Source organism: Taeniopygia guttata, chromosome Z, assembly GCF_048771995.1.
Source record: "Taeniopygia guttata chromosome Z, bTaeGut7.mat, whole genome shotgun sequence".
Lineage (NCBI taxonomy): Eukaryota > Metazoa > Chordata > Aves > Passeriformes > Estrildidae > Taeniopygia > Taeniopygia guttata.
The window spans coordinates 3,168,548-3,196,123 of record NC_133063.1 but is presented as its reverse complement, the minus strand read 5'-3'; the positions used below and the strand labels follow the sequence as shown (position 1 = coordinate 3,196,123).

The window sequence follows — 27,576 nt, the reverse complement described above, 5'->3', positions numbered from 1 at the left end:
CCAAAAAATCCCAATTTTTACCCCAAAAAATCCCAATTTTAACAAAAAAAAATCTGAATTTTTATCCTCAAAAAATCCCAATTTTATCCCAAAAAAATCTGAATTTTAGCCCCCAAAAATCCAAATTTCATCCCCAAAAAATCCCAAATTTATCCCCCAAAAAATCCCAAATTTATCCCAAAATTCCTGAATTTATCCCAAAAAAATCCCAAAATTAGCCCCAAAAATTCCCAAAATTAGCCCCAAAAATTCCCAAAATTAGCCCCAAAAATTCCTCGAATTATCCAAAAAAGATTGGAATTTTAGCCCCAAAAAATTGGATTTTTTTGCCCAAAAAATCTGAATTTTCAGCCCAAAATCTGAATTTTTAGCCCCAAAAATCTGAATTTTTATCCCCAAAAAATCCCAAAGTTAGCCCCAAAAATTCCCAAAATTAGCCCCAAAAATTCCTCGAATTTAAAAAAAAAAAATTGGAATTTTATCCCCAAAAGTTGGAAATTTTAGCCAAAAAAAATCTGAATTTTTATCCCCCAAAAATACCAATTTTAGCCAAAAAAATCTGAATTTTTAGCCCAAAAAATCCGAATTTTATCCCCCCAAAAAATCCCATTTTTAACCCAAAAAATTCCCCGAATTAGCCCCAAAAATTCCTCGAATTATCAAAAAAAAATTGGAATTTTATCCCCAAAAAATCAGAATTTTTAGCCCAAAAAATAGGAACTTTTAGCCCAAAAATCTGAATTTTTAGCAAAAAATATTGGAATTTTTAGCCAAAAAAATCTGAATTTTAGCCCAAAAAAATCTGAATTTTAGCCCTAAAAATAGGAATTTTTAGCCCAAAAAAATTGGTATTTTTAGCCAAAAAAATCTGAATTTTTAGCCCCAAAAAAATCTGAATTTTTAGCCCAAAAATTCCCAAAATTAGACCCAAAAATTCCTCGAATTATCGAAAAAAAATTGGAATTTTATCCCCAAAAAATCTGAATTTTTAGCTCAAAAAATCTGAATTTTTTGCCCAAAAATCTGAATTTTCAGCCCCCAAAAATCCCAATTTTAACCCAAAAAAATCCCAAAATTAACCCCAAAAATTCCTGATTTAGCCCCAAAAAATTAGAATTTTATCCCCCAAAAATTGGAAATTTTAGCCCAAAAAAATCTGAATTTTTATCCCCAAAAAATCTGAATTTTCATCCTCAAAAAATCCCAATTTTAACACAAAAAAATCTGAATTTTTAGACCAAAAATCCTGAATTTTTAGCCCGAAAAATTCCCCATTTTAACCCAAAAAATTCCCAATTTTATTCCGAAAATCCCAATTTTTTATCCAAAAAATTCCCAAATTTATCCCAAAAAATCCCAATTTTATAAAAAAAAAATTTGAATTTTTAACCCAAAAATCTCAATTTTAACCCAAAAATTCGGAATTTTTTATCCCCAAAATTCCGAAATTTATCCCAAAAAAATTCCCAAATTTTCCTTTTTTTCCCCATTTTTTTCCCTATTTTATTCCCCTTTTATGAATTGATTTATCAGCGTTGGAATTATTAATCAATAAACTGCCAATACCGATAGAAAATTAATTCCATCGATTCAACTGATCCCCGATTAATTAATATGCAAATTAAATTGATTCCTTATTGCATTAATCAATAGCCACCATCGATGCTTAATAATTAATAAATAGTGGATTAATCAATTGGTTTAATTGATATTTAATCAATAATTCTGTCTGTAATTACTATATAATAAATTAATTAATAAAATTAATTATAATATTAATTAATAATGATATTTTTATTAAAAAGTTTCCTATTAATTACATATTATTGATAATATTAACTCTTAATTATGTATTAATTATTAATTATATATTGATTATATACAAATACTACATAATACAAAATTATAATATTAATTATTAATTCTATATTAATTATAAAGTTAATTATTAATTCTATATTAATGCTAATATTAATGATTAATTTTATATTAATTATTAATTCTATATTAATTATATACTAATTATATCTATTAATCTATTATTATCTATTAATACCTAATAAATAATAATATAATTATATCTAATTAATTTTATTAATATATAATTAATCTATAAATAGATAATATTATATATTAATATATAATTAATCAATATAACTATTATTAGTATTTTATTGTATTTATATTATTTTAATTTATTTTAGTTATTAATTTGTTTAATTTATTAATTTATTTATTTTATTTATTCTATTCATTTTCTTTCATTTATTAATACTAATAACTATTCTTTATTAAAAATATTATTAATTAATAGAATTATTCTTTATAATCAATGCATTTAAACTCATGAATTTCAATTAAATTAAATTAATCAATTAATTCCTATCAATGAATAAAAAATATATTTCTCGATATTTAATCAATATTTAATCAATAATTAGAATCGATATTTAATTTACATCAAATTGCGTCCATTGATTCATTATCGGGGCTTAATTTTAATTTTAATTAATTATTATTAATTAATATTTTAATTATTTAACAAAATATTTAATTAATATTGTGAAATCAAATTATCGATATTGAATCAATATCTAATCAATCATTCGACTAATTTTAATTATAATAAATTAAAATCGTGTGAATTGATTGATCATCGGGATTGGTTAATCAATTAATTAATCAATCAATCCCTATCAACAAACGGAAATTCAGGTTATTGGCATTTAATCGATATTTAATCAATAATTGGAATAAATATGCAATAAACGAAAATTATGTTCATTAATTTATTATCGGGATTTGTGACTCATTAATTTGAATTTAATTAAGTTTATTAATTAATTCCTATCAATTAATGGGATTCATTCATTGGTATCAATAGATATTATTGATTATCGATATTTAATCGATATTTAATCAATAAGTCAAATCAATCGACTAAAATTGTGTTTATTGATTTCTTAGGGCGATTTAATCCAATTAATATTTAATGAATGTAATTAATTAATCGATTAATTCCTGACCATTAATGTGAAATTAATGTATTGATCTTTAATCGATTTTTAATCGATATTTAATCAATAATTATTTGATATATGAAAATTCTGATATTTGTTTATTAATAGGATTTATTACTCATTATTATTAATTAATTTAAGTTTATTAATCAATTAATTCCTATCATTTAATGGGATTCATTCATTGATATTAATTGCTATTATTGATTATCAATATTTAATCGATATTTAATCATTAATTATTGGAATATGAAAATTCTGTTATTTGTTTATTATCGGGATTTATTAATTATTAATATGAATTTAATTAAGTTTATTAATCAATTCATTTCTATCAATTAATGGCATTCATTCATTGATTAATAGATATTATTGATTATCAATATTTAATCGATATTTAATCAAGAAATATTTGATAGATGAAAATTCTGTTATTTGTTTATTATTGGGATTTATTAATCATTAATATGAATTTAATAAGGTTTATTAATCAAATCATTTCTATCAATTAATGGCATTCATTAATTGATTAATAGATATTATTGATTATCGATATTTAATCGATATTTAATCAATAATTCAAATCAATCAACTAAAATTGTGTTTATTGATTTCTTAGCGGGATTTAATCCAATTAATATATAATGATTGTAATTAATTAATCGATTAATTCCTAACCACGAATGTGAAATCAATGTATTGATCTTTAATCGATTTTTAATCGATATTTAATTAATAATTATTTGATTTATGAAAATTCTGATATTTGTTTATTAATAGGATTTATTACTCATTAATATGAATTTAATTAAGTTTATTAATCAATTAATTCCTATCAATTAAATGGATTCATTAATTGATATTATTAGATGTTATTAATAATCGATATTTAATTGATATTTAATCAATAATTATTGGATAAATGAAAATTCTGTTATTTGTTTATTATCGGGATTTGTGACTCATTAATTTGAATTTAATTAAGTTTATTAATCAATTAATTCCTATCAATTAATGGGATTCATACATTGGTATTAATTTATTATTATTGATTATCGATATTTAATCGATATTTAATCAATAAGTCCAATCAATTGACTAAAATTGTGTTTATTGATTTCTTAGCGGGATTAAATCCTATTAATATTTAATGAATGTCATTAATTAATCGATTAATTCCTGATCATGAATGTGAATTTAATGTATTGATCTTTAATCGATTTTTAATCAAGATTTAATCAATAATTATTTGATAATTTAAAATTCTATTATTTGTTTATTATCATTATTAATTACTCATTAATGTGAATTTAATTAAGTTTATTAATTAATTCCTATCAATTAATGGGATTCATTCATTGATATTAATTGCTATTATTGATTATCAATATTTAATCGATATTTAATCAATAATTATTGGATATATGAAAATTCTGTTATTTGTTTATTATCGGGATTTATTATTAAATAATATGAATTTAATTACGTTTATTAATTAATTCCTATCAATTAATGGGATTTATTAATTGATATTAATAAATATTATTGATAATCAATATTTAATCTACATTTAATCAATAATTAATTGATCTATGAAAATTCTGCTCATTGATTTCTTATCGGGATTTGTGACTCATTAATTTGAATTCAATTAAATTAATTAATCAATAATTTTCTCTCAATAAATGGAGATTCAGAATATCGATGATTTATCGATATTTAATCAATAATTTTATTAATATTCGATATATTCGGATTGTATCAATGATTTATTATCGGGATTAATTAACCATTAATATTTAATTAATTCACTCAATTAATCAATTCATTCCTTATCAATAAATGTGAAATCAAATTATTGATCGATAATCGATATTTAATCAATAATTCTAATCAATATTTCACATATTCAAATTACAGTGATTTATTATCGGGATTTATTAATAATTTAATTAAATTTAAGTAATTAATTAATTCCAATCAATTAATCGACCTTTAATCGATATCGAACCGATATTAATTATTAAATACATATATTAAATGTATTGAATGTAATCAATCGATTAAATATTGATTAAATAGATTGAATATATTAAATAGAATTAATGTGTTAAATATTGATTAAATCTGTTAAATGAACTAATTATTGATTAATTTAATTCAATCTATTTAATCGAATAAATTGATTAATTATTGATTAATTTGATTCCATCTATTTAATCGAATAAATCGATTTATTATTGATTAATTATATTCAATACATTTAATAGGACGAATATATTAAATATTGATTGGTTATATTCAATATATTTAATCGAATAAATCGATTAATTATTGATTAATAATATTCCATATATTAAATAGAATAAATCGATTTATTATTAATAATATTCCATATATTAAATAGAATAAATCGATTGTTATTGATTATCTATATTCAATACATTTAATCTAATAAATCGATTTATTATTGATTCATTATATTCCATAAAATTACCGAATAAATCGATTTATTATTGATTAATAATATTCCATATATTTAACAAAATAAATCGATTTATTATTGATTAATTACATTCAATACATTTAACAGAATGAATAGATTAAATATTGATTAGTTATAGTCAATATATTTATTTGAATAAATCGATTTATTATTAATTAAACCTATTAAATATATATAACGTAATGAATTTATTAATAAAATGGAACAAAAAGATTTAATAATTATTAAATACCTTTATTTTATTTATAATATATTAATATATTCACAATATCGTATTATATAATTATAATATATATTATAGTGTATATTATTAATTATTAGTTATAATTAATAATTATTATTTATTATTGTTAATAATTTAATGTAATTTAATGTATTATTTTAATTTATTTTAATTTACTTGAATTAACTTTAATTATAAATCTATTTATTCATGTAAATATATTTAATTAATAAATATTTAATCGATTAAATGCTAATTCCATTTAATGGAATATTTTTATTAAAAAAACAGAATAATTCCATAAAATAATTAAATAATAATTTTATTTTATTATTAAACGTGTCATTTATTTCATGGATATTTATTAATGTATATTAATTATATATTTTTATTTAAATTAATATATATTATATGTATATATTATATGTATTAAATATAAATATATATTTAAATGAAATTTATTTCATTTATTTAACCTACTAAATATATTTCATAAATTATTTTTAATTTATAATTAAATTATAATTTAATTAATGATAAATCATAACTATATATATTTTAATTAATTTATTATTCATGATATTTAAATATATTCTGACAAGAAATTAGAATAAATTAATATTAATTCAATGAATTATATTTATTTAATCTTTATATTTCATCTATTTAATCTTAATTAAATTTATTAATTTAATTAAATTATTAATTTTAATATATTTATTTCATTAGCAGATCTAAATGATGAATAATATGATTAATTTGATTTACTTCATCACGATATTTAGTTTATTAAATTTAATAAAAATTAATTTAATATTAAATTTAATAAAAATTTAATAATGAATTAATCGATATTTTTATTAGTTATTAATTGCAATCCTATTGATTTCATTTATTTAATGTCATTAATACAAAATATCGATTCCATTTATTCATTATATTGGAACATCGATCAATAATTATTAATTGGATTTATTTTATTTATTTAATATCGATATTTAATATATTGCATATATAATATATAATTAATATATTATTTTTATTAATATTAATTCCATTTATTTCATTTATTTAATATATTCCATATATAATATACATTTATTATATTGATTATATAAATATATTGTTATTACTAATTTGATTTATTTGATTTATTTAATATCAATATTTAATATATTTCATATATCATATATAATTAATATATTCTTTTTATTAATATTAATTCCATTTATTTGATTTATTTGATTTATTTCAAATATTTCATATATAATATATATTTATTATATTGATTATATGAATATAAGTATATTATTACTATTAATTTGATTTATTTAAATTATTTAATATCAATATTTATTATATTTCATATATAATATATTATTAATATATTCTTTTTATTAATATTAATTCCATGTATTTGATTTATTTCATATATTTAATGTCTAATAGATATTTAATATATTAATTATATAACCATCAGTAAATAATTAATAATTTGATTTTATTTATTTATTAATTCAATTTTTACATTTTATATATCGTATATAATTAAGATATTATTTTTATTAATATTAATTCAATTTATTTATAATATTTCATATATAATATACGTTTAATATATTAATTATATGAACATCAGTTAATAGTTATGAATTTGATTTATTTCATTTCTTTAATAATTCTATTTCTTATATTTTATATATCATATATAATAAATATATTATTTTTATTTTTATTAATTCAATTTATTTAATTTATTTATAATATTCCATATATAATATACATTTAATATATTGATTACATGAATTTAATATAGGTTTATTAATTTGATTTATTCGATTTATTTCATATATTTCATTAATAGTAATAATAATAGTAATAGTAATAATAGTAATAGTAATAGTAATAATAATAATAATAGTAATAGTAATAGTAATAATAATAATAATAATAATAATAATAATAATAATAATAATGATAATACCAAATTGATTATTCATTATATTATGATTATTCCTATATTATTATTATTATTATTATTATTATTATTATTATTATTATTATTATTATTATTATTATTATTATTATTATTATCACATTATTATCACATTATTATTATTACTATTATTTTAATAATTATATTATTATATTATATTATTAATGATATAATCATTATTAATTATATTAATTCTATATTAACAATACTAATTATATATAAATAATCATATATTGATATATTATATATTTATTTCTTCATTCATTTCTGTATTTATTGATTTATCCATTTATTTACAATCTATAATTGATTAATAATAAATAATCAATAAATACCGATTATTACTATTCCAATTTATTTAATTTATTTAATCTATTTCCCTATTTATAAAATACATTTAATATATTCATGATATGCAAATTAGAATTAATTCAATTTATTTATTTTCTTTATTTATTTCTAATATCCAATATTGATCAATCGATCGATTAATTGATCAATTTCTTTAGTTCTAAAATCCAATATTGATTGATTGATTGATTTTTAATATCCAATAGTGATTGATTGATCGATTGATTGATTAATCCATTTTTTTAGTTCTAATATCCAATACTGATTAATTGATTTATTTCTAATATCCAATATTGACTGATTGATTGATTGATTGATTGATTTCTTTATTTCTACCATCCAACATTGATTGATTGATCGATTTACTTCTAATATCCAATAATGATCAATTGATTGATTGATCAATTCATTTCTTACATTTTATTATCCAATATTGATTGATTGATTTGTTTATTTCTAATACCCAGGATTGATCGATTGATTGATTGATTTGTTTAATTCTAATATCCAATATTGATTGATTGATTAAATGATTGATTGATTTGTTTATTTCTAATACCCAGGATTGATTAATTGATTGATTGATCGACTGATTGATTGATTTCCTTAGCTCCAATATTCAGGACTGATTGATTAATTGATTGATTAGATTGATTGATTTCCTTAGCTCAAACATCCAGGATTGATTGATTGATTGATTGATTGATTGATTGATTGATTTCCTTAGCTCCAATATCCAGGATTGATTGATTGATTGATTGATTGATTGATTGAATGATCGATTGATTGATTGATTTCTTTAGCTCCAATATCCAGGATTGATTGATTGATTGATTGATTGATTGAATGATCGATTGATTGACTGATTTCCTTGGCTCCAATATCCAGGATTGATTAATTGATTGATTGATTGATTGATTTGTTTAGTTCTAATATCCAATATTGACTGATTGATTGATGGATTGCTTTAGTTATCATATCCAGGATTGATTGATTGATTGATTGATTGAGTTCTATTTTCCAATATTGATTGATTGATTGGTTTTCTTAGCTCCAATGTCCAGGATTGATTGATTGATTGATTGATTGATTGATTGATTGATTTCTTTAGCTCTAACACCCAGAATTAATTGATTGATTGATTGATTGATTGATTGATTGATTGATTGATTGATTGATTGATTGATTTCCCTCCCATGCCCAATATTGATTACTTGATTCATTTCCAATATCTAACCTTGACTGATTGATCAATTGATTGATTGATCCCGTTATTTATTAACTTATTTCCTCATTACCAATATTGATTAATTAATTGATTACTTTTTTATTGATTTCCTTATCACCCATATTGATTGATTGATTATTTATTGATTCCTGTATCACCAATATTGATTGATTGATTATTTATTTATTTCCTTATCATCAATATTGATTGATTATTGATTGCTTTATTTCTTTATTGATTCTCTTACCAGTATTGATCGATTATTGATTGATTCCTTTATTTTTGTATTGATTCCTTCATTACCAATACTGATTGATTGATTGATTGATTATTGATTGAATCCTTTATTTCTTCATTGATCCCCTTATCGCCAATATTGATTGATTATTGATTTATTGCTTTATTTCTTTATTGATTCCCTTATCGCCAATATTGATTGATTGATTATTGATTCCTTTATGTCTAGATTGATTCCCTTATTGCCGATACCGATTTATTGATTTCTTCCTTTCCAATACCCATCACTGATTAATTGATTAATTAATTGATTATTGATTGTTGCTTATTGATTATTGGTTTTCGATTATTGATTATTGATTATTGATTATTGGAAAAATCCCAAAATCCCGACCCTTGGAGCCCCCAGGTATTGATTGATTGATTAATTGATCAGTTGATTGATCCGGATACAAAAATTCATCCCCAAAGTGGGAAAAAATTGGGGAAAAATGGGGAAAAATGTGAAAAAAATGGGAAAAAATTGGGAAAAAATTGGGAAAAAATGGGGAAAAAATGGGGAAAAAAATTGGGAAAAAAATGGGGAATAAATGGGAAAAAATGGGGAAAAATTTTGAATAAATTGGGGAAAAATTGGGGAAAAATTGGGAATAAATTGGGAATAAAATGGGAAAAAAATTGGGAAAAAAAATGGGAAAAAATGGGGAAAAATGGAAAAAATTGGGAAAAAATTGGGGGAAAAAATGGGAAAAAATTGGGGAAAAATTGGGAAAAATTTGGGGAAAAAAATGGGAAAAATTGGCAACAATTGGGACAAAAAATTGGGGGAAAATTGGAGAAAAAAAGGGAAAAATTGGGGGAAAATTTGGAATAAATTGGAAAAAAATGGGGAAAAAATTGGGAATAAATTGGGAATAAATTGGGGAAAATTTTGGAAAAATTTTGGAAAAATTTGGGATAAATTGGGAAAAAAAATGGGGGAAAAATTGGGGAAAAATTGAAAAAATTTGGGAAAAATTTGGAATAAATTAGAAAAATTTGGGGGAAAATTGGGAAAAAAAATGGGAAAAAATGGGGGAAAATTGGGAAAAAATTGGGGGGAAAATGGGGAAAAAATTGGGAAAAAATGGGAAAAAATGGAAAAAAATGGGGGAAAATTGGAAAAAAATTTGGAATAAATTGGGAAAAAATTGGGAAAATTTTGGGGAAAAAATGGGGATAAAAATGGAAAAAAAAAGGGAAAAAAATTGGGAAAAAAATGAAAAAAAAATGGGGAAAAAATTGGAATAAATGGGAAAAAACCCCAAATTTTTATATAAATCTCATGAGAATTTTGGGATTTTTTTAATTACTTTTTTTTTAATTAGGAAAATTGGGAATAATTAATTAAGTTTCTTTTTTTCCCAAATTTTGCTGTATTTTTTCCTCCTTCCTGCAGGTGGCGAGCGCGACTTATTTTTGGCTTTATTATCCCAAAAAAATGCCCCAAAAATTCAGATTTTTACCCCAAAAAATTGAGATAAAACTGCCCCAAAATAGTAAAAAAAAAAAAGCCCCAAAAATTCGGATTTTTACCCCAAAAAATTGAGTTAAAACTGCCCCAAAATAGCCCCAAAAATCCCAAAAAATGCCCCAAAAATTCAGATTATTAACCCCAAAATAGCCCCAAAAAATCCCAAAAAATGCCCCAAAAATTCAGATTATTAACCCCAAAATAGCCCCCAAAAAATCCCAAAAAAGCCCTAAAAATTCAGATTTTTACCCCAAAAATTAAGATAAAACTGCCCCAAAATAGCCCCAAAAAAGTCCCAAAATTTGAGATTTTAACCCCAAAGATTGAGCTAAAACTGCCCCAAAAATACCCAAAAAAAGCCCAAAAAATTGGGATGGAAATCCCTAAAAAATCCCCAAAAAAATGGGAATTAAACCCCAAAAAATCCAAAAAAAAATGCCAAAAAAATGTGAATTAAAGCCCCAAAAAATCCCTAAAAAATCCCAAAAAAAATGGGAATAAAACCCTAAAAAATCCCTAAAAAATCCCAAAAAATGGGAATTAAACCCCAACAAACCCAAAAAAAATCCACAAAAAAAAAGGGAATTAAACCCCAAAAAGTCCCCAAAATAAATCCCAAAAAATTGGGAATTAAACCCCTAAAAAATCCCAATAATTGGGAATTAAATCCATAAAAAATCCCTAAAAAATCCCTAAAAAATCCCTAAAAAATCCCTAAAAAATCCCCAAAATTGGGAATTAAATCCCTAAAAAATCCCTAAAAAAATCCCAAAAATTGGGAATAAATTCCCAAAAAATCCCTTAAAAATCCCCAAAATTGGGAATTAATTCCCCCAAAAAATGGGAATTAAATCCCTAAAAAACCCTAAAAAATCCAAAAAAAATGGGAATAAAGCCCTAAAAAAATCCCTAAAAAATCCCAATAAATTGGGAATTAAATCCCTAAAAAATCCCCCAAAAATCCCACAAAATGGGAATTAAATCCCAAAAAAAATCCCCAAAAAATTGGGCATTAATTCCCAAAAAAATGGGAATTAAATCCCTAAAAAATCCCTAAAAAATCCTAATAAATGGGAATTAAATCCCAAAAAAAATCCCAATAATTGTGAATTAAATCCCTAAAAAATCCCTAAAAAATCCCAAATAATTGGGAATTAATTCCCCAAAAATCCCCAAAAAATGGGAATTAAAACCCTAAAAAATCCCTAAAATATCCCAAATATTGGGAATTAAATCCCTAAAAAATCCCTAAAAAATGGGAATTAATTCCTAAAAAATCCTAAAAAAAAGGGAATTAAATACCAAAAAAATCCCTAAAAAATCCCAATAATTGAGAATTAAATCCCTAAAAAATCCCAAAAAAAATTTCTAAAAATTGGGAATTAAATCCCTAAAAAATCCCTAAAAAATCCAAAAAAATTAAGAATTAAACCCCCAAAAAACCTCCAAAAAAGAGGAATCAAATCCCTAAAAAATGAGAATTAAATCCCAAAAAATCCCCAAAAATCCCCAAAAATTGGGAATTATTCCCCCAAAAAAAGGGAATTAAATCCCTAAAAAATCCCTTAAAAATCCCCAAAAAATGGAAATTAAACCCCTAAAAAACCCAAAAAAATCCCAAAAAATGTGAATTTAACCCCAAAAAACCCCCAAAAATCCCAAACCTGAATTTTTTTTTTGGGAACATTTTTGGGGATCCCAAATTTTCCATATTTTGATTTTTTTTTTGGGAATATTTTTCCTTCTTCGTTTCCTTCGTTTCGGCTTCGGCGCTAATTATGCATGCATGATTTCATCTGCAACTCATTAATATGCAAATGTATGCATCTGTTAGTTGCTAAATTAAAAATGCAAAGGAGCCCTTCTGGTGATTCTCCCAATTATTGTTTTTTTTCGGGAATGACGAGAAAAAAAACGGGAAAAAAAGGGGAAAAATTCGTGATTTTGGGATCCCAAAAATACCAAAAATTTGGGAATTTTGACCCCAAAAATTGAGGTAAAAATGCCCCAAAAATACCATAAAAAAATCCCAAAAAAAGCCCCAAAAATTCGGATTTTTACCCCAAAAATTAAGATAAAAGTGCCCCAAAATACCCCAAAAAAGGCCCCAAAAATTCTCATTTTTACCCCAAAAAATTGAGCTAAAACTGCCCCGAAATAGCCCAAAAATTCCCCAAAAATTCAGATTTTAACCCCAAAATAGCCCCAAAAAATCAAAAAAAAAACCCAAAAATTCAGATTTTAACCCCAAAATAGCCCCAAAAAAATGCCCCAAAAATTCAGATTTTAACCCCAAAACTTGAGCTAAAACTGCCCCAAAATACCCCAAAAATGCCCCAAAAATTCACATTTTACCCCAAAAATTGAGCTAAAACTGCCCCAAAATAGCCCCAAAAATTCAGATTTTAACCCCAAAAATTCAGCTAAAAATGCCCCAAAATAGCCCCAAAAATTACAAAAAAAATCATATTTTTACCCCAAAAATTGAGCTAAAAATGCCCCAAAATACCCCAAAAAATTCAGATTTTAACCCCAAAAATTGAGCTAAAAATGCCCCAAAATAGCCCCAAAATAGCCCAAAAAAATGCCCCAAAAATTCAGATTTTTACCCCAAAAATTGAGCTAAAAATGCCCCAAAAATACCCCAAAAATTCAGATTTTAACCCCAAAAAATGACCTAAAACTGCCCCAAAATAGCCCCAAAATAGCCCCAAAAAAGCCCCAAAAATTCAGATTTTTACCCCAAAAATTGAGCTATAAATGCCCCAAAATAACCCAAAAAAGACAAAAAAAAAGCCCCAAAAATTCGGATTTTTACCCCAAAAATTGAGCTAAAAATGCCCCAAAATAGCCCCAAAATTGCCTAAAAAAAGCCCCAAAAATTCAGATTTTAACCCCAAAAATTGAGCTAAAAATGCCCCAAAATAGCCCAAAAATTACCCCAAAAATTCAGATTTTAACCCCAAAAATTGATCTAAAAATGCCCCAAAATAGCCAAAAAAAGCTCTAAAATTTCAGATTTTTACCCCAAAAATTCAGCTAAAACTGCCCCAAAATAGCCCAAAAATTACCCCAAAAATTCAGATTTTAACCCCAAAAATTGAGCTAAAAATGCCCCAAAAATACCCCAAAAATTCAGATTTTTACCCCAAAAATTGAGCTAAAAATGCCCCAAAAATACCCCAAAAATTCAGATTTTAACCCCAAAAATTGAGCTAAAAATGCCCCAAAAATACCCCAAAAATTACCCCAAGAATTCAGATTTTTACCCCCAAAAATTGAGCTAAAACTGCCCCAAAATTACCCCAAAAATTCAGATTTTTACCCCAAAAATTGAGCTAAAAATGCCCCAAAAATACCCCAAAAAAATCCCAAAAAAAAGCCCCAAAAATTCAGATTTTAACCCCAAAATAGCCCCAAAAAATCAAAAAAAAACCCCAAAAATTCAGATTTTAACCCCAAAAATTGAGCAAAAACTGCCCCAAAAATACCCCAAAAAATCCAAAAAAAAAGCCCCAAAAATTCAGATTTTAACCCCAAAAACTGAGCTAAAACTGCCCCAAAAAAGCCCCAAAAATTCACATTTTAACCCCAAAAATTGAGCTAAAAATGCCCCAAAATAGCCCCAAAAATTCAGATTTTAACCCCAAAAATTGAGCTAAAAATGCCCCAAAAAAGCCCCAAAAATTCAGATTTTAACCCCAAAAATTCAGCTAAAAATGCCCCAAAAAAATCCCAAAAAAGCCCCAAAAATTCAGATTTTAACCCCAAAAATTGAGCTAAAAATGCCCCAAAAAGCCCCAAAATATCCCAAAAAAAGCCCCAAAATTTCACATTTTTACCCCAAAATAGCCCCAAAAATACCCAAAAAAAGCCCCAAAAATTCAGATTTTTACCCCAAAAATTGAGCTAAAAATGCCCCAAAAAAGCCCCAAAAAAATGCCCCAAAAATTCAGATTTTAACCCCAAAAAATTCCAAAATTTTGGGAATTTTCCAACCCAAATTTTCCCAAATTTCCCCCAAATTTTCCTGTTGAATTTGGACGGGCTCATGAATATTAATTAATGCTAATGAGCAGATGTGGGGCTGGAAGGTGGCGCTTTCCCAATGGGAGCAATATGTAAATGAGGTACGATTATATGCAAATGAGGCACGACAAATTTAAAAATATCATGCAAATGAGGCACGATCAATATCGCAGATATGCAAATGAGGTTCGATCAATACCAGTGATATGCAAATGAGGTGTACTCAATAGCAGGACGATATGCAAATGAGGTGTGATCAATACCAGTGATATGCAAATGAGGTGGCATCAATGGCAGGATGATATGCAAATGAGGTGCAATCAATACCAGGATGATATGCAAATAAGGCACGATCAATACCAAGGATATGCAAATTAGGTGTACTAATTACCAGGATGATATGCAAATGAGGTGCAATCAATAGTGGGATAATATGCAAATGAGACTGTATCGATAGCAGTATTATATGCAAATGAAACTGAGTCGATATCCGTTGATATGCAAATGACATTATCAATAGCTGAGTGATATGCAAATGAGGCACTATCAATAAAATGATATTCAAATGAGACCACATTGATACCAGTGATATGCAAATGAACTGGATCAACATTGTAATGATATTCTAATGGGGCTGTATCGATAGCAGAATTATATGCAAATGAACCTGAGTCGATATCAGTTGATATGCAAATGAGACTGTATCAATAGATGAGTGATATGCAAATGAGGCTCCATCAATAGAATGATATGCAAATTAGATGGTATCACTACTAGAATAGATACAAATTCATTTGTATCAATACCGGAATGATATGCAAATGAGAATCTATCGATAGCAGAATTATATGCAAATAAGACTGCATCAATATCAGTTGATATGCAAATGAGTCTATCAATACCAGAGTGATATGCTAATGAGGCTGTATCAATAGCAGAATTATATGCAAATGAAACTGTGTCAATATCAGAATGATATGCAAATGAGATTGTATCAATGTGATATGCAAATGAGGCGGTATTGATATCAGAATTCCATGCAAATGAGACAACATCGATATCAAAATGGTATGCAAATGAGGCGGTGTCAATAGCTGAATGCTATTCAAATGAGGCTGTATCGATAGCAGAACGATATGCAAATGAGGCGGCATCAATATCACAATAAGTGAATTAGGCCGTATCAATATCGGAATGATATGCAAATGAGGTGGTGCCAATAGCTGCATGATATGCAAATGAGGTGCTGCCAATATCAGAATGATATGTAAATGAGGCTGTGTCAATACCAATGATATGCAAATGAGGGTGTAGCAATAGCAGACTGATATGCAAATGAGGCAAAGCACATATCCAGGTGTTATGCAAATGAGGCATGGTCAATATTCAAATTATATGCAAATGAGGCCACATGCATCCATCCCTCAAAAACTCGTGGGGAAATTCCATAAAATCCCAAAAATGCCAAAAATCCCAAAAATCAAAAAAATCCCAAAAAATGCCAAAAATCTGAAAATTCAAAAAACCAAAAAATCCCAAAAATCAAAAAATCCCAAAAATGCGAAAATCCCATAAAAATTCCATAAATCCCAAAAATCCCATAAATCCATAAATCCCATAAATCCCAAAAAATCAAAAATCCCAAAAATGCAAAAAATCCCCAAAAAACCAAAAATCCCAAAACCCAAAAATGCAAAAAATCCCAAAACCCCAAAAACCCCAAAAATCCCAAAAACTCAAAAATGTGAAAAATCCCAAAAATCCCAAAATCCCAAAAATCCCAAAAATGTGAAAAATCCCAAAAATCCCAAAAATCCCAAAAACCCAAAAATGCGAAAAATCCCATAAATCCCAAAAATGTGAAAAATCCCAAAATCCCAAAAATGCGAAAAATCCCAAAAACCCAAAAAACCAAAAATCCCATAAATGCATAAATCCCAAAAACCCCAAAAATCCCAAAAATGTGAAAAATCCTAAAAATGTGAAAAATCCCAAAATCCCAAAATCCCATAAATCCAATAAATCCCATAAATCCCATAAATCCCATAAATCCCATAAATCCCAAAATCCCATAAATCCATAAATCCCATAAATCCCATAAATCCCATAAATCCCATAAATCCATAAATCCCATAAATCCATAAATCCATAAATCCCATAAATCCCAAAAACCCCAAAAATCCCAAAAACCCCAAAAATCCCATAAAAATCCCAAAAATCCCCAATCCCGAATTACCGACGAGGGAAGTCCCGGAGGAACTTTCCGGATTTTCTTTGTCTGAACTTCTGGAAAAAATGGGGGAAAAAATGGGAATTTTGGGATTTTTGGGGTTTTTGGGGTTTTTGGGGTTTTTGGGGTTTTTGGGGATTTTGGGGTTTTTGGGGTTATGGGATTTATGGATTTATGGGATTTATGGGATTTATGGGATTTTTGGGATTTATGGATTTATGGGATTTATGGGGTTTATGGGATTTATGGGATTTATGGGATTTATGGATTTATGGATTATGGGGATTTATGGCATTTTTTGGGATTTTTTGGGATTTTTTGGGGTTTTTTGGGGTTTTGGGGATTTATGGATTTATGGGATTTATGGGATTTATGGGATTTTGGGATTTTGGGATTTTTGGGATTTATGGGATTTATGGATTTATGGGATTTTGGGATTTTTGGGGTTTTGGGGTTTATGGGATTTATGGGATTTATGGGATTTATGGGATTTGGGGTTTTTGGGATTTATGGGGTTTTTGGGATTTTGGGGTTTTTGGGATTTTTTGGGGTTTTGGGGTTTTTGGGGTTTTGGGATTTATGGGATTTATGGGATTTTTGGGATTTATGGGATTTTTGAGGTTCTTGGGGTTTTTGGGTTTTTGGGATTTATGGGTTTTTGGGATTTTTGTGTTTTTTGGGATTTATGGGATTTATGGGATTTATGGGATTTATGGAATTTTGGGGTTTATGGGATTTATGGAATTTTGGGGTTTATGGGATTTATGGGATTTTGGGGTTTATGGGATTTTTGGGGTTTTTGGGATTTATGGGATTTGGGGATTTATGGGATTTATGGGATTTATGGATTTATGGGGTTTTTGGGATTTATGGGATTTATGGGATTTTTGGGATTTTTGAGTTTTTATGGGATTTATGGGATTTATGGGATTTTTGGGATTTTTGGGATTTTTGGGATTTATGGATTTATGGGATTTATGGGATTTTTGGGATTTTTGAGGTTAATGGGATTTTATGGGATTTTTAGGATTTTTTGGGATTTTCGGGGTTTTCGGGGTTTTTGGGATTTTTGGGATTTATGGGACTTATGGATTTATGGGATTTTTGGGGTTTTTGGGATTTATGGGATTTATGGGATTTTTGAGTTTTTATGGGATTTTTGTGGTTTTTTGGTTTTTTTGGCGTTTTTGGGGGTTTGGGATTTTTGGGATTTATGGGATTTATAGGATTTTTGGGATTTTTGGGGATTTATGGGAATTTTGGGATTTTTGGGGTTTTTGGGGTCACTCACCCACAGAAGATCCGTGCAGGGCTCAGTGGGATTTATGGGATTTATGGAATTTTGGGATTTTTTTGGGGTTTTTTTTGGGTTTTGGGATTTATGGGATTTATGGGATTTATGGGATTTATGGGATTTTTGGGATTTTTGGGATTTATGGGACTTATGGGATTTTTGGGGTCACTCACCCACAGAAGATCCGTGCAGGGCTCAGTGGGATTTATGGGATTTATGGCATTTTTGGGATTTTTGGGGTTTTTTTGGGTTTTTTTGGGTTTTTGGGAGTTTTTGGGATTCTGGGGGGGTTTGGGTTTTTGGGATTTTTGGGATTTATGGGATTTATGGGATTTTTGGGGTTTTATGGGATTTTCGGGGTTTTTTGTGGTTTTTGGGGGTTTTGGGATTTATGGGATTTTTGGGATTTATGGGATTTTTGGGATTTATGGGATTTTATGGGATTTATGGGATTTATGGGATTCATTGGATTTATGGGATTTTTGGGATTTATGGATTTATGGGATTTATGGATTTATGGGATTTAGGGGATTTATGGGATTTATGGGATTTTTGGGATTTTTGGGATTTTTTGGCATTTTTGGGGGTTTTGGGGTTTTGGGATTTTTGGGATTTTTGGGGTTTATGGGATTTTGGGATTTTGGGGTCACTCACCCACAGAAGATCCATGCAGGGCTCAGTGGGATTTATGGGATTTATGGGATTTTATGGGATTTATGGGATTTTTGTGGTTTTTTGGGTATTTTTGAGGCTTTTGGGATTTTTGGGGTTTTTGGGGGTTTTGGGATTTATAGGATTTTTGGGATTTTTTTGGATTTATGGGATTTATGGGTTTTTTGGGGTTTTTTGGGGGTTTTGTTGGTTATGGGATTTTTGGGATTTTATGGGATTTTTGGTGGTTTGGGGGTTTTGGGGCTCACTGGGATTTATGGGATTTATGGGATTTATGGGATTTTTGGGATTTTTTGGTTTTTTGGGGTTTTTGGGCGGTTTTAGTGGTTTGGGCTTTTTGGGATTTATGGGATTTTTGGGATTTATGAGATTTATGGGATTTATGGGATTTTTGGGGTCACTCACCCACAGAGGATCCGTGCAGGGCTCAGTGGGATTTATGGGATTTATGGGATTTTTGAGGTTTTTATGGGATTTTTGGGATTTTTGTGGTTTTTTTGCGGTTTGGGGGTTTTGGGGCTCACTGGGGTTTATAGGATTTTTGAGATTTATGGGATTTATGGGATTTTTGGGATTTTGGGGTCACTCACCCACAGAAGATCTGTGCAGGGCTCACTGGGATTTATGGGATTTATGGGATTTATGGGATTTTTGGGATTTTATGGGATTTTTGGCTTTTTTGGGAGTTTTTGGGGTTTTGGGGGGTTTTGGGATTTTTGGGATTTATGGGATTTATGGGATTTTGGGGTCACTCACCCACAGAGGATCCGTGCAGGGGTCTGGGGCTCACTGGGATTTATGGGATTTTTGAGTTTTTTATGGGATTTTTGGGATTTTTGGCATTTTGGGGGGTTTGGGGATGTATAGGATTTTTGGGATTTTTGGGATTTTGGGGATTTTTGGGATTTATGGGATTTTTGGGGTCACTCACCCACAGAAGATCCGTGCAGGGGTCTGGGGCTCACTGGGATTTATGGGATTTATGGGATTTTATGGGGATTTATGGGATTTTTGGCGTTTTGGGGTTTTTTGGGACTTGTGGGATTTATAGGATTTTTGGGATTTTTGGGATTTATGGGATTTTTGTGGTTTTTGGGGATTTTTTGGGTTTTTTTGGGGTCTAGGGCTCGCTGGGATTTATGGGATTTTTGGAGATTTATACGATTTATGAAATTTTTGAGTTTTAATGGGATTTTGGGGGTTTTTTGGGGTTTTTGAGAGTTTTTGGGATTCTGGGGGGTTTTGGGGTTTTGGGATTTTTGGGATTTTTGGGATTTATGGGATTTTTGGGATTTTGGGGTCACTCACCCACAGAGGATCCGTGCAGGGGTCTCCGGCGCGCGCTGGTCCCGTACTGGTAGAACTGGGAGCTCGGCTTGGTGGGGGACAGCGCTCCGGGATTGGCCAATTCCAACCCCAAATCCTGATCCAAAATCCCAAATCAGATCCCAAATCCAATCCCAAAACTTATCCCAATTCCAACCCCAAATCCTGATCCAAAATCCCAAATCAGATCCCAAATCCCAAAATCCGACCCCAAAACTCATCCCAAATCCCCCCCCAAAAATTACCACAAATCCGATCCCAAATCCCAAATCCGATCCCAAATCCCAAATCTGATCCCAAATCCCACCCCAAAAATTACCCCAAATCCGACCCCAAATCCCAAATCAGATCCCAAATCTGATCCCAAATCTGATCCCAAATCCCACCCCAAAAATTATCCCAAATCCGATCCCAAATCCGACCCCAAAAATTATCCCAAATCCCACCCCAAATCTGATCCCAAATCCCAAATCCGATCCCAAATCCGATCCCAAATCCGATCCCAAAATTCACCCCAAATTCCACCCCAAAAATTACCCCAAATCCCAACCCCAAATCCGACCCCAAATCCCAAATCTGATCCCAAATCCCAAATATGACCCCAAATCCGATCCCAAAATTTACCCCAAATCCTGATCCCAAATCCCAAATCCAACCCCAAATCTGACCCCAAATCCCAAATCCGATTCCAAATCCCACCCCAAAACTTACCCCAAATCCGACCCCAAATCCCAAATCCGACCCCAAATCCGATCCCAAATCCGATCCCAAATCCCAAATCTGATCCCAAATCTGACCCCAAATCTGACCCCAAATCCCAAATCCGACCCCAAATCTGACCCCAAAACTTATCCCAAATCCCAAATCCGACCCCAAATCCGATCCAAAACATGTCCCAAATCCCACCCCAAAAATTATCCCAAAATCTGATCCTAAATCTGATCCCAAATCCGATCCCAAATCTGATCCCAAATCCGATCCCAAATCTGATCCCAAATCCCAAATCTGATCCCAAATCCGACCCCAAAATTCACCCCAAATCCGATCCCAAATCCCAAATCTGATCCCAAATCCTGATCCCAAATCCCAAATCCGATCCCAAATCCCAAATCAGATCCCAAATCCGATCCCAAAATTTATCCCAAATCCCACCCCAAAAATTATCCCAAATCCCACCCCAAATCTGACCCCAAATCCCAAATCTGATCCCAAATCTGATCCCAAATCCCAAATCCGATCCCAAATCCGATCCCAAAACATGTCCCAAATCCCACCCCAAAAATTATCCCAAAATCTGATCCTAAATCTGATCCCAAATCCTGATCCCTAATCCCAAATCCGATCCCAAATCTGATCCCAAATCCGATCCCAAATCTGATCCCAAATCCCAAATCCGACCCCAAATCTGATCCCAAATCCCAAATCAGATCCCAAATCTGACCCCAAAATTCACCCCAAATCCGATCCCAAATCCCAAATCTGATCCCAAATCCTGATCCCAAATCCCAAATCCGATCCCAAATCCCAAATCAGATCCCAAATCCGATCCCAAATCCGACCCCAAATCCCAAATCTGATCCCAAAATTTACCCCAAATCCTGATCCTAAAACAGATCCCAAATACGATCCCAAAATTCACCCCAAATCCCACCCCAAAAATTACCCCAAAATCTGATCCCAAATCCCAAATCCGATCCCAAATCCGACCCCAAATCTGATCCCAAATCCGATCCCAAATCCGACCCCAAAACTTATCCCAAATCCCAAATCAGATCCCAAATCCGATCCCAAAAAATGTCCCAAATCCGACCCCAAAACTGACCCCAAATCCGATCCCAAATCCCAAATCTGATCCCAAATCCCAAATCAGACCCAAATCTGATCCCAAATCCGATCCCAAATCCCCCCCAAAAATTATCCCAAATCCGATCCCAAATCTGATCCCAAATCCGATCCCAAATCCCAAATCAGATCCCAAATCCCACCCCAAAAATTATCCCAAATCTGATCCCAAATCCGATCCCAAAACTTATCCCAAATCTGTTCCCAAATCTGACCCGAAATCCGATCCCAAATCCCAAATCCCAAATCTGATCCCAAATCTGACCCCAAATCTGATCCCAAATCCCAAATCTGACCCCAAATCTGATCCCAAATCTGATCCCAAATCCCAAATCTGATCCCAAATCTGACCCCAAATCTGACCCCAAATCTGATCCCAAATCTGATCCCAAATCCCACCCCAAAAATTATTCCAAATCTGATCCCAAATCCGATCCCAAAACTTATCCCAAATCCCACCCCAAAAATTACCCCAAATCCGACCCCAAATCTGATCCCAAATCTGACCCCAAATCCCAAATCTGATCCCAAATCTGATCCCAAATCTGATCCCAAATCCCAAATCTGATCCCAAATCCCAAATCTGACCCCAAATCTGATCCCAAATCTGATCCCAAATCCCACCCCAAAAATTACCCCAAATCCTGATCCCAAATCCTGATCCCAAATCTGATCCCAAATCTGATCCCAAATCCCAAATCTGACCCCAAATCTGACCCCAAATCCTGATCCCAAATCCCAAATCAGATCCCAAATCTAACCCCAAATCTGATCCCAAATCCGATCCCAAATCTGATCCCAAATCTGACCCCAAATCTGACCCCAAATCCCAAATCCGACCCCAAATCTGACCCCAAAACTTATCCCAAATCCCAAATCCGATCCCAAATCTGATCCCAAATCTGATCCCAAATCCCAAATCTGATCCCAAATCTGACCCCAAATCTCATCCCAAATCCCAAATCTGATCCCAAATCCCAAATCTGATCCCAAATCCCAAATCCGATCCCAAATCTGATCCCAAATCCCAAATCCGACCCCAAATCCCAAATCCCAAATCTGACCCCAAATCCCAAATCTGACCCCAAATCCGATCCCAAATCCCAAATCCGATCCCAAATCTGATCCCAAATCCCAAATCTGACCCCAAATCACAAATCTGATCCCGAATCCCAAATCCGATCCCAAATCTGATCCCAAATCCCAAATCTGACCCCAAATCACAAATCTGATCCCGAATCCCAAATCCGATCCCAAATCTGACCCCAAATCCCAAATCCGACCCCAAATCTGATCCCAAATCTGATCCCAAATCTGATCCCAAATCCCAAATCTGATCCCAAATCCCAAATTTGATCCCAAATGCGACCCCAAATCTGACCCCAAATCCGACCCCAAATCCCAAATATTCCATATTATTAAATATTATTTATTTACCTAAAATTAATTTTTATATATTTTATTTTATATAGAGTGGGTTCTATATTTTATATTATTAAATAGAAATATTATTGAATTTTATATGTTTTATTTTATATAGAATGGGTTCTATATTTTATATTATTAAATATAAATATTATTAATTTTTATATTTTTTATTTTATATAGAATGGGTTAGTCTATAATTATAAATATAAATATTATTAATTTTTATATATTTTATTTTATATAGAATGGGTTCTATATTATTAAATTTCTATATTATTAAATATTATTTATTTATCTGAAATTGATTTTTATATATTTTATTTTATATAGAATGGGTTATATATTAAATATTATTAAATATTATTTATTTATATGGAATTAATTTTATATTTTTTATTTTATATAGAATGGGTTATATATTCAATATTAAATATTATCTATTTATATAGAATTTATTTTTATATCTTTTATTTTATATAGAATGGGTTATAAATTCTATATTAAATATTATTTATTTATCTAAAATGGATTTTTATATATTTTATTTTATATAGAATGGGTTATAAATTCGATATTAAATATTATGTATTTACCTAGAATGGATTTTATATACAATGTACGACATATAGAATGTGTTATACATAGAATGTATTATACGTTCTATATTAAATATTCCATATTAAATATTCTGTATTATACACTCTATATTTTATATTATATATTAAATATTTTCCGTATTAAACATTCTATATTAAATAATGTATATGAAATATTCTATATTAAATATTCTATATTCACATAGAATGGATTTTATCTACAATGTATTCATATATAATGTAGCCAATATAGTACATGAATATAGGATGTATTCTATAGAATGTATTAATATATGACATATTAATGTATAGAATGTATTCAAATATAGATTGTATAGAATGTATTAAAATATAGAATGTATTAAAATATAGAATGTATTCATATATTACATATTAATATGTAGAATATATTCAAATATAGAATGTATGGAATGTATTAATATATAGAATGCATTCAAATATTGGATGTCTTCATATATGACATATTAATGTATAGAATGTATTCAAATATAGAATGTATGGAATGTATTAATATATAGAATGTATTCAAATATAGAATATATTGATATATGACATATTAATATACAGAATATATTCCAATATAGAATGTATGGAATGGATTAATATATAGAATGTATTCCAGTATAGAATGTGTAATGTATTAATATATAGAACGTATTCTATAGAATGTATTGATATATAGAATGTATTCAAATATAGAATGTATTGATATATGACATATTAATGTATATAATGTATTCCAATATAGAATGTATGGAATGGATTAATATATAGAATGTATTCAAATATAGAATGTATTGATATATGACATATTAATATATAGAATATATTGAAATATAGTATGTATAAGGTATTAATATATAGAATATATTGAAATATAGGATGTCTTCATATATTACATATTAATGTATTGAACGTATTCCAATATAGAATGAATAATGTATTAATATATAGAATGTATTCAGATATAGAATGTACTCATATATTATTCAAATATAGAATGTATAATGTATTAATATATAGAATATATTCAAATATAGAATCTATTCATATATGACATATTAATATATAGAACATATTTAAAATATAGAATGTATAGAATGTACTAAAATACAGAACCTATTGAAATATTCTATACGTATCAAACCTATAGAAGGGGAATGCATCCTATGCATGAATGTGCAACCGATGCCTATAGAATGCATTCTATACGTGTCCAACCTATAGAATCAATCCCTGTTCTATACATTAAACAGGCGAAACGCAGAAACTCCAGGGGATAACGGCTCTGAATTATTGATTCTATACATCCCATATAGGAATCCCGCAAATCCAATCGGCCATTTCCGATACCTCCTAATCAATCCCGGCCTCGGAGCTCCGGGAGCGGCCCAAAGCGCGGAGCTCCGCGGGGAAAGAGCTCCAGGAGCGGCCCAAAGCTGCGGAGCTCCGCGGGAAAAGAGCTCCAGGAGTGGCCCAAAGCTGCGGAGCTCCGCGGGAAAAGAGCTCCGAGGAACGGCCCAAAACTCGGAGCTCTGCGGGAAAAGCGCTCCGGGAGCTGCGGAGCTCCGCGGGAAAAGAGCTCCAAGTGCGGAGCTCCGAAGGAAAAGCGCTCCGAGGTGCGGCTCAAAACTCGGAGCTCCGCGGGAAAAGAGCTCCAAGTGCGGAGCTCCGAAGGAGAAGCGCTCCGTGAGCTGCGGAGCTCTGCGGGAGAAGCGCTCCAAGCGCGGAGCTCTGCGGTAAAAGTGCTCCAAGCGCGGAGCTCCGAAGGAAAAGCGCTCCAAGTGCAGAGCTCCGCGGGAAACGCGCTCAGCGAGCGGCCCAAATCGCTCCGAGTTGCAGAGCTCTGCGGGAGAAGAGCTCCAAGCTGCGGAGCTCCGTGGGAAAAGAGCTCCGAGTGCAGAGCTCCGAAGGAAAAGCGCTCCAAGTGCGGAGCTCCGCGGGAAAAGAGCTCCGGGAGCGTCCCAAAGCGCGGAGCTCCGCGGGAGAAATGCTCCGAGAGCTGCGGAGCTCCATGGGAAAAGAGCTCCGAGTGCGGAGCTCCACGAGAAAAGAGCTCCGGGAGCGGCTCAAAACTCGGAGCTCCGCGGGGAAAGAGCTCCGGGAGCGGCCCAAAACTCGGAGCTCCGCGAGAAAAGAGCTCCGAGTGCGGCCCAAAGCGCGGAGCTCCGTTGGAAAAGAGCTCCGGGAGCGGCCCAAAGCTGTGGAGCTCCGCGGGAGAAGCGCTCCGGGAGCTGCGGAGCTCCGAAGGAAAAGCGCTCCGAAATGCGGAGCTCCGCGGGAAAAGCACTCCAAGTGCGGAGCTCCGCGGGAAAAGCGCTCCAACCTGTGGAGCTCCGCGGGGAAAGAGCTCCAGGAGCGGCCCAGAGCGCAGAGCTCCGCGCGAAAAGCGCTCCGGGAGAGGCCCAAAGCACGGAGCTCCGCGGGAAAAGCGCTCCAAGTGCGGAGCTCCGCGGGACAACAGCTCCGAGCTGCGGAGCTCTGCAGGGAAAGAGCTCCAGGAGCGGCCCAAAACGCGGAGCTCCAAGCTCCGGGAGCGGAACAAAGCGCGGAGCTCCGCGGGGAAAGAGCTCCGAGCTCCGGGAGCGGCCCAAAGTGCGGAGCTCCGCGGGAAAAGCGCTTTGAGCTGCGGAGCTCCGCGGGGAAACAGCTCCGAGCTCCAGGAGCGGCCCAAAGCGCGGAGCTCCGCGGGGAAAGAGCTCCGAGGCGCGGAGCTCCATGAGAAAAGAGCTCCGAGTTCCGGGAGCGGCCCAAAGCGCGGAGCTCCGCGGGGAAAGCGCTCCAGGAGCGGCCCAAAGTGCGGAGCTCCGCAGGGAAAGCGCTCCAAGTGCGGAGCTCCGCGGGGAAACAGCTCCGAGGTGCGGAGCTCCGTGGGAAAAGAGCTCCAAGTGCGGAGCTCCGCGGGGAAAAGCGCTCCAGGAGTGGCCCAAAGCGCGGAGCTCCACGGGAAAAGAGCTCCGAGCTCCGAGAGCGGCCCAAAGCGCGGAACTCCGCGGGGAAAGAGCTCCGAGCTGCAGAGCTCTGCGGGAGAAGCGCTTTGAGCTGCGGAGCTCCGAAGGAAAAG

At 31.1% G+C, this 27,576-nt stretch overlaps 1 protein-coding gene across 8 annotated transcripts in view; it reads right to left on the bottom strand.

Moving 5' to 3' along the window:
- Positions 1 to 27,576, bottom strand: part of LOC115491045 (transcription factor 4) — a 160,744-nt gene that overhangs the window by 71,866 nt on the left and 61,302 nt on the right. For 7 of the 8 annotated variants that reach the window (XM_072922124.1, XM_072922122.1, XM_072922123.1 and 4 more), the window contains 2 exons: positions 20,608 to 20,722; positions 17,340 to 17,389 (listed from right to left, as the gene is read on the bottom strand). In XM_072922124.1, coding sequence (XP_072778225.1) covers positions 17,340 to 17,389; positions 20,608 to 20,722 — 165 coding nt within the window. The remainder of the gene's footprint in view (positions 1 to 17,339; positions 17,390 to 20,607; positions 20,723 to 27,576) is intronic. The other variant, XM_072922120.1, reaches the window with a different exon arrangement.